Source organism: Stylophora pistillata, chromosome 4 (genome assembly GCF_964205215.1).
Source record: "Stylophora pistillata chromosome 4, jaStyPist1.2, whole genome shotgun sequence".
NCBI lineage: Eukaryota > Metazoa > Cnidaria > Anthozoa > Scleractinia > Pocilloporidae > Stylophora > Stylophora pistillata.
The window spans coordinates 8494173-8507755 of NC_142522.1; the positions used below are offsets into that span (position 1 = coordinate 8494173).

The window sequence follows — 13583 nt, forward strand, 5'->3', positions numbered from 1 at the left end:
TAGGTATAGTGTCCCAGGAAAATGAAATATTGATGACTTTCAGGATATTTTTGGAACATCCACCTGTCCCTCAGTAGATTTTGTGCGTCAGTAAAATCGTTAAAAATTAATGCATTGCGCAATAAATTTGGAGGTAAGAATATAAATAGAGTGGCGTTTGAAATCGAAAGTCGCTACTTTTGCGACGATATCCGTAATGAATTCGTTATTGCGTGTTTACCGATTAAAAGAAGGAAAATAATAATGATAATAAAAAATACACTTATAGCAAGGCGGAAAATGAGGGCATGAAAACTTTCTTTAAAATGTTTGGCTGTCATAGACGGAAATGTGTCTGAGACCTGAAGCCTTCCTCGCTTGATGATTTCCATTGTAGCCTTTCAGTAATCAACGCCACAGAAACTGAAAATCGTTCACGAAGACTTCCCTTACAGACCTGACCGCGCTACATCCGGTCTGAATCATTCGATAAAAGAATTTCTTTCAGTTCCGTCAGGAAATGTTTACAGTTTCAGAGTTTCAGAAAGATACAGGTGACAGCCTCAGAACTAAGGGGGTTTTGTTACCTGAACGAAACTTTGCAACTGCGAATGATTTACTCACTGTTTACAATGAGATAAATTGAGATATCAAACGCCTTGCAAAACGCTTCCAAACATCCCTCTTAGTGGGGTGAAGACTTTTTTTTCCTGAACTTTGAAATCACCATCGAGAAAAATTCATACCGTCAGAGTAACTTGACCTAAACGAAATTCTGTCACGTTCCACACGTACAGCGGCACATCAAAGCTTTAATTGCGTGCATGCAAAACTGCTCTTGATCAAAAGTTAAAGAGGGAAATTTCTGGATTCCGATCCGCTTAGCTGCATCCAAGTGTCAACAATCAACAGTCGATACCAATTCTTGCTGGATCGAGCGACCGTTCCGGATTTTAAAATATTGCCCTATTGTTTACCCTCCAATCGCGGACGAATTTCACATTTTCACCGTTTATTTCGTATGAAACTTGTGTTTTATTGAGATACAATGAAATATATTGTGTTTTATTGTTTGAGACACTATCATATAATGAAATAAAAAGAAAAGAAAACGAACTGGTTTTTCAACCAGAACTAAACTCGATTTTGAGAAGTTATTTATGGATCAGTTATCGATTTTTCCCGGCTGTGTGTACGTGAGGTCTTGCATAAATGAGTGACGTCATTGACACCTTGCCCGTAGCAACAGAGAGGTTAAAATAGTTCTAAATTTATCCGCCAATCAGATGGTAAAATTTTGTGTATTCTTTCTGAACCAATAAAACGAATCGCGCAATAGCTCCCACTCCTCAAACAGACTCAGACAACAGTGTTTCGGTCCGAAAGACACCTAGTGATTCAACGTTATTTATTGCGAAGCACGTTAAGGATGTCACCCATTGAAGTCAGTCATACACCAAACCCCTCCACAAACAGAAGAATGAAAAGTCAAGACGAAAAATACGCTCACGATCTTGCTTCCGACTACATTTACTTCAACAAACTGGGAAAGGAGGCGTACAAATCGAACACAAGAGTCGCTGCAATTTTGCGGCGAGTTGGTGGAGAAGTGGAGAGAAGGCATGAAGTGTTATTGAAACATATGTGTAACAGGCTTAATCTTAGAACATCTAATGTTGAAGCTACTTTTAGAGGAGTCGTGGAGGAAATTTTCAGCACAGAAATCAATTGGGGACGTATTGTAGTTTTGTACTGCTTTGCCGCCGAGGTTGCTGTATTTTGCAGCAAAAACGACATTGATATCGTCGAGGATATTGTAACATGGCTAGCTGAATATGTGAGCGAGAGAAAACTCGCTGAATGGATCCGAAAATCCGGAGGATGGGTAGGTTAAAAGCTTTTACAAAAATAAGGGTCTTTTATTCGCGTAAATTAACGTGTATGCGAAACCGTTTTCGTTGCCACATCAATCGATTCTCGACAGAATGAAAAAAAGGAACACATTTTTCGGTTTCCTCCTTTCTCCCAATGTCTGTAAACTCAAAATAGTCGATGGGAAGTTTTTCTGTAGTGAAACGGGAAGAAAATTTAGCTAATTTCGGTTTTTCCCACGGGAAGTTTCAATGAAAGCGCAAACTGACTGGAAATGTTTAATGAATTATTTATAAGGGGCAGCTGGTTCTGGAAACCCTTAGTAACAGAGTCATCTGGGGCTTAAAATCATTCCGGGAATGTTTGCAGGAAATATTTTCTCCAAAAGACGATTATTTTAGGATTTTGCGAGCATCATGGTCCCTCATGTTAATCCTTATTTCAATCGAAAGTCAGTTACGTGCATTGAAAGTTTTGAATATTTATATTCCACACTCCTTTTTACCGCAACTTCGTTGTAAGATTTTGTAGCTGATAAGCTAAACTGAATGGCAAAAGGAGATTACTGATAGTGGCCTGATTGAAATATAAAAGTTGCCTTTCGTGCTAGAAACGATGGAACCATTTCAGTGGACTTTAATCACGCGATGACCGCTGCTTCCGTTTTTCGTCACGTTCACTTCACTTAGTCACGTTGATGGCCTTTGTTCTCTAGTTCAGATCTTTTTTAAAGTACCTGGATTCCGTTCTGGAAGCCAAAATATCACATCGTTCATAGAAAATAGAGATTCAGTATTGTTTCGATAGATCTTGAAGTAGGAAAACCGTTTATTTTTTATTCAGCAGGGTGTTGCCATACTTCACATACTTTGTTAAGAGGCTTTTGTATTGTGCTTGAGAATTATGTAAATATTTTCCGAGAATTAACGGACGCTCTCTTTGAATTATATCCAAGAGGAAAAAACTGAAATTCCTAAACAGTTCTGGGTAGATGCAGTTTTTTTTAGACCTTGATATCCTGTAGTGGTTAATTACAGTGGAATCCCGATTTCTCAAACCTCCAGGGAAAACGCAAATTGATTCTAGAAATCGGGGGGTGAAATTACAAGTGAAGCAAATCCAAGGGAAACAAGGTTTGGTTTGAGATATCGGGAGGTTTGAGAAACCGAGGGTTCGAGAAATCGGGATTCCACTGTATTTTCCCTTTTCAAACTCATGAAAAAGGTGGTAATAAATATATCACATCAACCAACTCTGTTCTTTGTCACTAAGTCCTATTGGTAAATGGTCAAAGTACATCAAAGTGCAAATTTTTTCTTTTTAAAACCTGTCTAATCCTGCTTTGAGCAAATTCTATAGCTTTGATTTTAGGAATTATGTCCATCATTATTTACTAACTAGCTTTTACATTTCTTCTTTAATCAATAGGATGCATTTTGTGAACAATTTAAAGATGTCAAAGCGGAGAGTGAGAAATTTTGGTGGAACAGTATTCTCTACACAACGCTGGGGCTTGGAACCCTGGCTGCAATGTTATATGTGAAAAGTTAGCCTCAGTTGTAACTCTGGGTTTGAAACCACAGTTGTGCCTCATTCCAGATCAGGGTACCCCCCATAGTACCAAGAGTAATGGATTTGCAATTCACTCGCTATAAGCACAGATGAATTGGAGGCTGCAAGAACCATAGTGTGGCAACTTAGAACTGTCAAAGTCACAACAGACAGTAATGCTAGTTGAGATAACGACTGTTTTAGAAATATGTGTTCGAGTTGGTTCTTCTGCAGTCAAACTGTAGGAGTGAGGGAGAAACAGGAATATGTTGAAATGAACCAAAGCCATCGACAAAGGGTCTGATCTAATCAGCCTGCAGGATAAATATTATGTGGACACGTAATGTAGGTTAAAGACTTATTAAGAAACAATCTTTAGAATTTACCCTGTTCTAGTTATGGTTAGTTTTTTTTTATAATTCTAGTTACCAGTATATCAATTTTGGGTGAACAAAAAACAAGAATCCACAACACTTAACAATTCTTACAAACATTTTGATTTAGTTGGATGAGTTGATAAGCAATATTTATATGACCTTAAGTTTATTTTGTCCAATTTGAAGTTAATGATTTTAACTTTTATCTTACAGATAAAATAAAAGTATCCATGTGAATGGAAAATATTCTTTCATAAAATTGTGTTGGTCTTTGTTTGAGAAACAGCTGTAGTGTTTGCTGATACATATTTTGGCTGCGTGCCTGTGGAATTGCTTACTCACTTGAATAAAGTTCATTGTAGGCAACTTTTTAAGTTAAAGTATATTCTCCAAATTTGTTCTGCTGGCATTTAAATGAGTGCTATAGAGGAAACTTATTTTAAAGGGATTAAAGATGCATTAGAAAAACAATGAGAAAACATGGTCAGTTTACAAAGAATTCAAGAAAGGGCTAAACAAGAATAGACTTGCAATCACTGAAGAATGAGACTAGATGAAGGATCACTCATGGCCATTGTTTGAACTGAGGGGCTGATAATTTCATGCCCCATATCACGTGGGCATTTTATCGGCACATCCAAGTTTTTCAGAAAAGTTACCATTTAAGGTCATGTTTTATTTTTTTGCAGTGCATGACTTCATTTGCATGAGAACAATAGCCCCATATCACTGCGCTCTACAGTCTTTCCGGTAACAATGTGTCTGGGAAGGGATATTAAAATGAGAGATTTAAGAAGAGAAATAAGAATTGTAAAAGGTTGAGATTTTATGGCTTCTTCACAAAGAAAGCGAAGAACTGAAAAGGTATGCGGCTTAAACATGGATTGCTAACGCAGACTTAGACTTATAAACAAATCCCGTAGAAGAAGCGTAACCTTTTTGCATTTTCTGAGCGATCAGAGGCGAGGCAGGCACAAGAGAAGGAGCTTCGAGCTCGCCTGAAGAACGTACACATTTATCCACATTCTACAGGCTCGGGGCTGTTGAGCACGTCGAGCGAGGGCTGCAACCGGAAGTGTTCCCCCAACCGCGGTTTCCTGCGACCGTGACAACGGATGTTTGGATAGCTTCCTTATGCGTCTTATACGGAGAAAAAGTGAACGAAACTCTTTCGTCCGCCGACATCAGCTGTTAAGCAAAAAAAATTGTGCTTTACACGTGCAGAGCTGGTGAAATTTCACTGTCACGTTTAATTTCAACCGGCGTGGTCTCACTGTGATCACGTGCATATTAAACTCGATACAGACCATTGTACTTTGTTTGTTGAGTAAGCCTTCTCACTGAGTTTTGCCTACTTACAGTGAAAATCCTGTTCATACGGCGAAATAAACTTATCCAAGATAAGAACTATGATTTAACGCGTTAAGGAACTACGATGTAACCAACCAACTCAGCCTGCATACACTCATTTTCCGGAAATTTCCCCTTCAGTTTCTCAGTTATCTCCCTAACCTTTTCAACTGTCATGGCAAAATCTTGAGCGTAATTTATTTTTTATCTTATTACAGAGTGATTACTGAAACATTCAAGAGAATCTATTGTGATTGTTTTGAGTTACTTCATTGCACCTAACTTCTTCTTGAATTTTATTTTCCAACCGTCCTATCTCTTAATAACGATCCTAATCTTTTCAAGCACAATTCTCGTCGATTCCTGTAGCAATTCCTGGCAAGGGCAACAGACTGAACTGTATAAGTCAAGGTAGGAAATTATTTGATCCTGCACGGCAGGGATTGCAAAACGATCCCATGTTCAAAATATATCCTATCATGCGGGCGCCCCCATCTGGGTTCAGCGAATGGGTGCATATGACGTCATCTGTTGTTTTAAATTTTATTTGGTGATGGTTTGGTAGAAAACAGTTGACAGCTGAACTTTGACACCTGGAGAACTAAAAGCTCATTGGAAATTAGTTTCAGCATGCTAGGAAATGAAAAATGTCTTGCACAAATAAAACGTGATGGGCTGACTAATCACATGACTTTCCTTCAGCGCGATTCAGCGGAACCGGTTCAAAATGTCTTCTTTAAAAAACAAGTTCCACTATGTGGTCCATTCAAGCCAAATCTCTTTTTTTTACTCGTGATGTACAAATTGTCTTTAATCCATGCTTTTTTCGTGATTCTCTCATTTTTTTCAGAAATGAGTCGCCCTCGAACATTTTCCGAAGATTACCGAACGAATATCTTTGTTGTTCGAACACCCTTCGGAATGATAACAGTACATGCCAACGATCATTTAGTTTCCTGATTCTGCTTCAAAAGATGTGATAACAAAGGTGCACCAGGGAAATGCTTTTTATTTCCCGCCGGCAATGACCACTGGCCATGCTTGGCATACATGTAAAGTCAGCACTGGTCATCAGTTACAGTCAAACTAAGTGAAGCGTACCCCTCAAGATTATGGCGCGTTTTTCCTATCAAAATTCAATTTGTTAGTCGTTTTTACATACGACCTTCGTTTTTCAATTTCAGCATTTCTTTTATTCAGCCTTAACACTCGTTTTTCAATTTCAGTATTCCTTTTATTCAACCTTGACATTCGTTTATCAACTTCAACATTCGTTTTACTTAACCTTGAAAGTCGTTTTCTGAGTTCGACATTCGTTTAATTCAAGCGTGACATTTGTCATTTGTTTTCCTTATTTTCAACCTTGACATTCGTTTTATGTAACCATGACAGTCGTTTTTGAAGATCGACATTCGTTTTATTCAAGCGTAACGTTCGTGTATTGACGTCGACTTTGTCTTTGTTTTAAGTTAAACATTCGTTTTTTAAAATAACCGTTCGTTTTACTCAAGCGTGACATTTGTTTCCAGTTTGTCATTCGTGGTTTAATCCACTCAAGTATGATAACTGGCTTTCGGTAATGATAAGCTTTGGCCTACCAGGCGAAGCTCTTTGCTCAGCTTGTGCATGGAAATGAGTGCTTTGCAGGGAGTCTCACTTTTCTGTTAGCAAATCGACGACATTTCTCAGCTTTGTTATCGTAGATTCCTCTATCATATGAACAGATGCAAGACGCACACTATGGTGATATAACAGGTTAGCACGAGTGTATAAATTGTCAAAATCGTGCTCTAAACTCTCTTCATCGCCGCTGCTATGGGAAAACAGCACTTCCAAAAGTGATCTAACCCTAGACAGTAAAATTTCTTCGCAGATGGACCAGACATCCTTGCGAGACACACTTTTCCCACAGTTCGCGCTCGACCCAGTCCTTATTGTACGTCACGCCTGATTAAAACACGAATGACAAACTGGAAACAAATGTCACGCTTAAGTAAAACGAAGTTGAATTAAAGGAACACTGAAATTGAAAAACCAATGTTAAGGTTGAATAAAAGGAATGCTGAAATTGAAAAACGAAGGTCGCACGTAAAAACGACTAACAAATTGAATTTTGATAGGAAAAACGCGCCATACAAGATTACATTAATGAATTGATCATTTGGATATTGAACCTGCCAGTCGTTTCAAGAATACAATAATGAATTGATTATTTGATTATTGAACCCGCTAGCCGTTTCACGAATGCAATAATGGATTGATAATTTGAATATTGTACCCGATAGCCGTATCCGTTTTGAAAAGGCGCGGATCATTGTTCAAACTAGAAGTCCATTTCTGAAGTCCAATAAGATGGTTCTATTTGACGAGGAATCCTAAAAATGAACAAACTGCATTGTAAAAACACTGCGAAAACAGTCGATCGCAAATATTAACGAAATAAAAGAAGTCTTGCGATGGCTTCGTCCGTAAACTATTTTTTTCGACCATGGATACACACAAGAATTTCTATAAGTTCGTTAAGATGTAAATAGGCGAAAAAAGCTCTCGATAACATTCCATTTACAACATTTACAAGAAGTTCTACACAACACTCAAGTCACCTTTCCCGCCATGTTGAAATGGTTCCGCTACATTATCACGTGTTCGCATAATCCAATCAGAAATGGACTTCTAATTTGAACAATGATCCGCAGCTTTTCAAAACGAATACGGCTATCGGGTTCAATTTTCAAATAATCAATCCAGTATTGCATTCTTGAAACGGTTAGCGGGTTCCATGTTCAAATATTCAATTCGTTATTGCGCTCCTGAAACGATTCGCGGGTTCAATATTCAAATAATCAAATCATTAATGTAATCCTGATGGGTACGCTTCACTTAGTTTGACCGTAAGGTTTTGAGTGGATAAAAACTCCGTGATTATTGTCACGAACAGTCACGCGTCACGATTGTTATGTAACATTTATTCACGAGCATTGTTTTGTTTGTACAGTTGGTATATCATTTCATCTTGATTTTCCTGTTTTTATATTATGATCAAATTACCTGTTTATATTTCACGACACGTGTTATTTGAGTAAGCTGTTTTCGGCAGATCATTAAACGAGTTCATTCATAAAAATTATTGCGCGATGAGAATTATGTAATTATTGACCGAGTGGGAGGGTCAGACGGGAAAATATTTGGCTCGAGGGTCCGTGCGTCATGAACGAGAGCCAAATATTTTCCCATCTGACCCTCCCACTCAGTGAATAAGCATTTTATCAAATGACCACCGAATAAGTTTCAAGAAATTCGAAAAGTTTGTTATAACTTAACTACGACGCGATAGACTGGCACGCGCGGGAAAACAACAAAAAATATTCTACAATAAAAATGTTTCCTATATCTTTTCGAGTCAGAACAAGAAACTCGCAAGTAACCGAAAAATGTGACGTATTTCCTCATTTCTGCTCACTGCCGTCACTCGTTTTTTTAGCAGCAACGGCGAAAAAATGTCGCCGTAAAAAAGTGCTCTTGGGCCGCACAGCTTTTTCCGGACTGGCTCACGTCCATGACCTATCCGGCCCTACACACGCCAGCTTCCACTATGGTTTCCTATGGCGAGCAGGGCCGAACGGGTCATGTGATAAATTGCATTGTTGTGTGATTACAGTGACATTGAATGGACTTTCTTTGATCCTCAGCCCAGCTAGAAAAAACTTAACTCTTGAACTCCCAAGAGCTGATTGTTGATTCTCTCCTTAAGCTGCTACACATTTCCTTGTAAGTCATTTACGAGAGTTTGATGTTGGGTCAAGATAACTCCTATCTGATACCGTAGTTTGATATAGCTAGGTTTGAGTATTTTCATTACGCAACTGTTTTGCAAGATAATGTATGCATAATCATTGGGAGAAGTTACCCGTTCATCACCGCTGGAGTTAAATTTTCAGGGGTTACCTCTGTTACTAACAGAGTCACTTCGTATAACCACTGAAAGACAAATTCGAGCTAAAAAATTAAAACTCATCCGACGGGCCAAAATTTGGGCAAAGTTTACGTAAGCGTTTGATGCAGGTATTAATTGGTATGTTCTGTCACGCCATCGAAAATTTACCGGTATCATAACAAGGAGTTCAAGATTACGTGGTACGAACGCCCAAGAAAATGTTGGGTATGAAAATACCACTTTCCTTAGATAGATTTAATGAACGAATCTGTTCCTAAGTGGATGAAAGAACACAAAAGTTATTCTCAAATCAAATGCTTGTTCTTTCCTCTTGATCTGCAGAATAGAAAATTGGTATCTTGCATCCAGCAATCCTGTATTGTTGTCATTTCTATTTCCAGCCGCTTGCTTATTGACTTGCAATTGCATCATGTGAAAAGACGCTGAATATAGATGTGAACGCATTGTAGATGCAGACATCACGTGAAAATTACGCAAGCCACCTCGCCACATGCAGCTCATGTGCTCACTCCTTGCCGGTTTGGTTTTTGGTTTCAATGAAAATAATTCTTATTCGTCCCGGGGCAGGGAACGTCAGCGTACGGCAACGACTCATCAGCCAGGGTGGAGTGAGGGGTTACTTCTTAGTAATAGGTTAAATAGGGATGTGCCGCTGGATGGTGTGGTATTTTCACGACTATAAAGGGGTTGTAATTTCAACAGAATAGAGGAGTATTCAGGAAGTATTTTTTGGTAAAATGTTTCTTCAAGTGACGCTTGACTTGCTTGTAATGATCAGCGGAATGCCCCACAAAGCAAGCGTCTAATCCGAATGGCATTCTTTTAGTGTTCTCTGCGGTGAGGTTAATTGGACGAAAATAAAAGAAAAAATAAAGATAAATTAACTTGATCCATTCTCAAAGCCTCGAGGCAGGACGACGGCACCTTTGAAGATTGGTAAGGCTGAACTAAATCTGGTGGGATAACAAAATCACCGGGTGCATTTGTCTCACTGAACTGATCACAGATTATTTTCATCAAATATACAAAATTTTCCTTGTGCGCCGGGCCGGGGCCCTTCATACTCTCAAACTGACAACAGTTAACCGCAAGATTTTAGATATTTTGTTTCGACTAATATTCAGAATTTCCTTCGCCAGCATCTTTCCTCGCCTACCAAATATTCGCCAAATCTACACTATGTATTCTTTTTCTTTGATTCAAAACTAATTTTTTTTCTTCTGAAACTAATTGAGAATCGTGTCATCACTTAATTTCCTCGTGACTTTTTTTAAAAGAGATACTGATTGGCTGATTTGTGCAACTCGCGGTCACGCGCGTTACCTTCTATTCAAAGACCACGCACCACTAGTCAACAACCAAGGATTGTAAAATTACCGCACGTAACAATCACGACATCAGAGGCTGTAAAACCCCTTGAAGTCATCTTCATTCTGAAACAGAGTTTTAGAACAGGTCATCAGAACGTGTAAATCACAATGCAAAACGAAATTACCAAGGCAATTGCGATTGCCATTTTGTTTGTGCTTACCCTACTTGCCGGTTTAGTGCCGCTAAGAATTCGTCCGGGGTCAGGGCCCGCTAGCGCAAGACAGCGAATCCTCAGCCTTTGTAACTGCTTCGCTGGGGGAGTATTCTTTGCGACGTCTTTGTTAGATTTGCTGCCGATGATCAGAGAAAAGTATCAACAAGCGTTTAATCTGGCTGGCATCCATACGGTATTTCCCGTTGCAGAATTCACGACATGCATTGGTTTCTTTCTTGTCTTGACTGTAGAACAGATCGTTCATTCTTGCCAGGATTCTTCGTTTTTACACGGATCACCCGGAAACCACACAGCCAAAAAACCGCTTTTGAGTGAAACTCCAGACGATGGTTTCTATTCCTCTTCGAATTGTTCCCATCTTCCCCAAAAGCGAAGGAAAAACAGACACGGAGAGTCGAGTTTGAGAACTTACATATTAATCGTCGCCTTATCGTTGCACTCAGTTTTCGAAGGACTGGCTCTAGGTTTGATCACAGATGTCGATCGCCTGGCACAAATCGCCGTAGCCATCGTGATCCACAAATCGACCATTGCGTTTTCGTTAAGTGTGAACATGGTGCACCACCAAATGTCAACAAAAACTATTGTCAAGTCTTCCGTGCTGTTTGCAATCATGGGTCCGATTGGCACAGTAATCGGAATGGTGGTACTACACTACTCTACTGCACAAACAAGCAGTCTCTACTCGGGTATTTTACAAGGAATTGCAAATGGAACCTTTTTATTCGTGACATTCTTTGAAATCTTTCAGCGAGAACTGGCAGAACAGGGCAGTCGTCTTCTTAAGGTACTGGCCATGATCGTTGGTTATTCTGTGGTTACGGGTTTGTTGTATTATGCAAACATTCTCGAACACAACGATACGAACGTAAAGCCGGAGAAAGGAACGGGGAATGTGACTGTTCTACCGAATGTTGGATCCTAAGTAATAATGAAAGACGAAAAAACGCCTCATCTGAAAGCCTATTCCCATAATTAATAATATAATGTCATAACTGTTTGATTTCAGAATTATAAGCCTTCTATAGATTTTATGAATAGAAACGTGATACTATATGATGTTTTTACGGAGACTTGTTAGCATCTGTGAAACGACTTGGCATTTTATCAAAATTTAAGATTATTCAATTCAGCTTGGCTTAATTGGTACTTGTCATTGAAAGAGTTGGTGACCATTTTCAGTAACACTGAATTGTAATTTCACAGTTACATCTAAATTTTAGTTATGAACAATGAAGGCTGAAGCTGTTTTGTGAAGTATGATGTTTTGAATGTTTGGTAATGATAATAGTCTGGCATCTCAGGCAATGAAACATTAGGTGAGCAATACAAATTCATCACACACAGCTCGACAGTGAGCAGACAAAAAAATTATCTGATAGTAGATATTTCTGTGTTTAAAAGAAGACCATATTATCTTTAGACCTATTATTTGGACTACTATAAATGTCCAGCAGACTGTTTCACATTATTAGTCCCCAACAATTAATCATTTATTTTTGTAACAAGGACTTGGTCCACTGAGCTGCAGCTCTAAAACTTTTTTGTATTTTAACTAATTATAAAGTTGACTGGCTGCACGTGTTAGCTAAAATCAAACATGATAAAGGATGAATTTGTCAGCTACCTTACCCTGCTTAATCTTTCTTGCTCTGTTATCACCAAATTTAACTTAATGAACTAATGTCACATTCCTATTCATCATTCAGTTCAAAATAGTTGGAATTATTATAGTAGTGGGTATGGTGCTCAGTCGGGTTGAAACAACCTAACAAAAGATTTCAAAATAAATGTCAGGATTTGTAACCATTCACACATGCAACATTTAGTGGGGTCAAAATCTCAAAAGTCCACCTGTCTCTTCTTAATCACTGTTCCTTTCAGAGTTCTTGCCCCTTGCCAAATGCTTTAAAGAGAAACCTCAAGTCTTCCCTTCCAGTGGTTTTGGATAAACCTTGTTTTCAAGTTGTAACCACAAACTTTTTAAGGTCATGAATTTCTTCTAATTATTTGGGCTTACATGTTATTTCGATTTTGCTTTCTTTGTTCAAGACTGACAAGATATCATTCAAATTGCATACTGAAAACTGCATGACATGGCTGAAAAAACACTAGTTTGACTGTGTTTAGATACAATCATTTCTTTTGATGATATGAAAGATTATATTTACAATTATTATTTTATCAGAGGAAAATAATGACCTATATATATATATATATAGATATATATATATATATATATATATAACTGCAGACAGTACTGTTTCGGCCTTCTGGGCCTCATCAGTGCAGTGCTAATGCTAGGATGGAGGAGAACCAATATGGTCACCCCAAACGATCCAACCTTTGTGGTATCGTCTAAGCCATGCCAGAGTGCTCAAACTAGAGTACACTAGCGAGCATGCGCAATTGCATATATATATATATATATATATATATATATAAGAAAGATTAAATTTATGATTTGTGTAAAGCACTTTTGATAATGAGTACAATAAAAAAGATAACAAGCATTGGTCTTTGGGAGTGGATGTTCATGGAATTTGTCACTAAAGGAGGTTGTTTCCTAAAGTAGCAATGCAGACAGGAATAGAAAGTAAAGATTTTTGATTTAGTCTCTATATTGATTTGGAGGAACATCAGCCTTTCTACTGTAATTAAACATCGGAGGAAAGTTCATAAAAGCTTTGCAAGTGTTCTTCTAACCTCCAAGTGGATTTATCACATTAAAGAGCCTAAAAAAATGCTTCCTATAGTGGCATTATCACATTACTGAGCCTAGAAAAAAAATGCTTCCTATTGCTTTTGGGATGTAACTAGTTACATGCATGGGGGCTCTATAACATCATAAGGCATCTGTTTGGAAATTGCATTGACCAATCCGAGGATGCCTATGTTGATTATGTTATAAAAAATATATATTTAAAGAGGTAATATTGTGGCATGTTTTTGC

At 38.2% G+C, this 13583-nt stretch overlaps 2 protein-coding genes across 2 annotated transcripts; both read left to right on the forward strand.

Annotated features, from left to right (window-relative positions):
* Positions 1–1318: 1318 nt before the first annotated feature.
* Positions 1319–4038, forward strand: LOC111341929 (apoptosis regulator Bcl-2). The gene is made up of 2 exons (XM_022948976.2): positions 1319–1864; positions 3280–4038. Exons 1-2 carry the CDS (start codon positions 1409–1411, stop codon positions 3400–3402), a joined length of 579 nt encoding a protein of 192 aa, XP_022804711.1. The 5' UTR covers positions 1319–1408; the 3' UTR covers positions 3403–4038.
* A 4563-nt stretch (positions 4039–8601) lies between these two features.
* Positions 8602–13143, forward strand: LOC111341937 (zinc transporter ZIP3-like). Its single transcript, XM_022948982.2, has one exon. It carries the CDS (start codon positions 10563–10565, stop codon positions 11553–11555), a length of 993 nt encoding a protein of 330 aa, XP_022804717.1. The 5' UTR covers positions 8602–10562; the 3' UTR covers positions 11556–13143.
* The last annotated feature ends 440 nt before the right edge of the window (positions 13144–13583 follow it).

Bases quoted from the DNA above. Each gene is read 5' to 3' on its own strand.
- LOC111341929 (XM_022948976.2), top strand. From the start codon at position 1,409: ATGTCACCCATTGAAGTCAGTCATACACCAAACCCCTCCACAAACAGA. The intron at 1,865-3,279 runs GTAGGTTAAAAG...TTTAATCAATAG, and splicing joins TCCGAAAATCCGGAGGATGG to GATGCATTTTGTGAACAATT.
- LOC111341937 (XM_022948982.2), top strand. From the start codon at position 10,563: ATGCAAAACGAAATTACCAAGGCAATTGCGATTGCCATTTTGTTTGTG.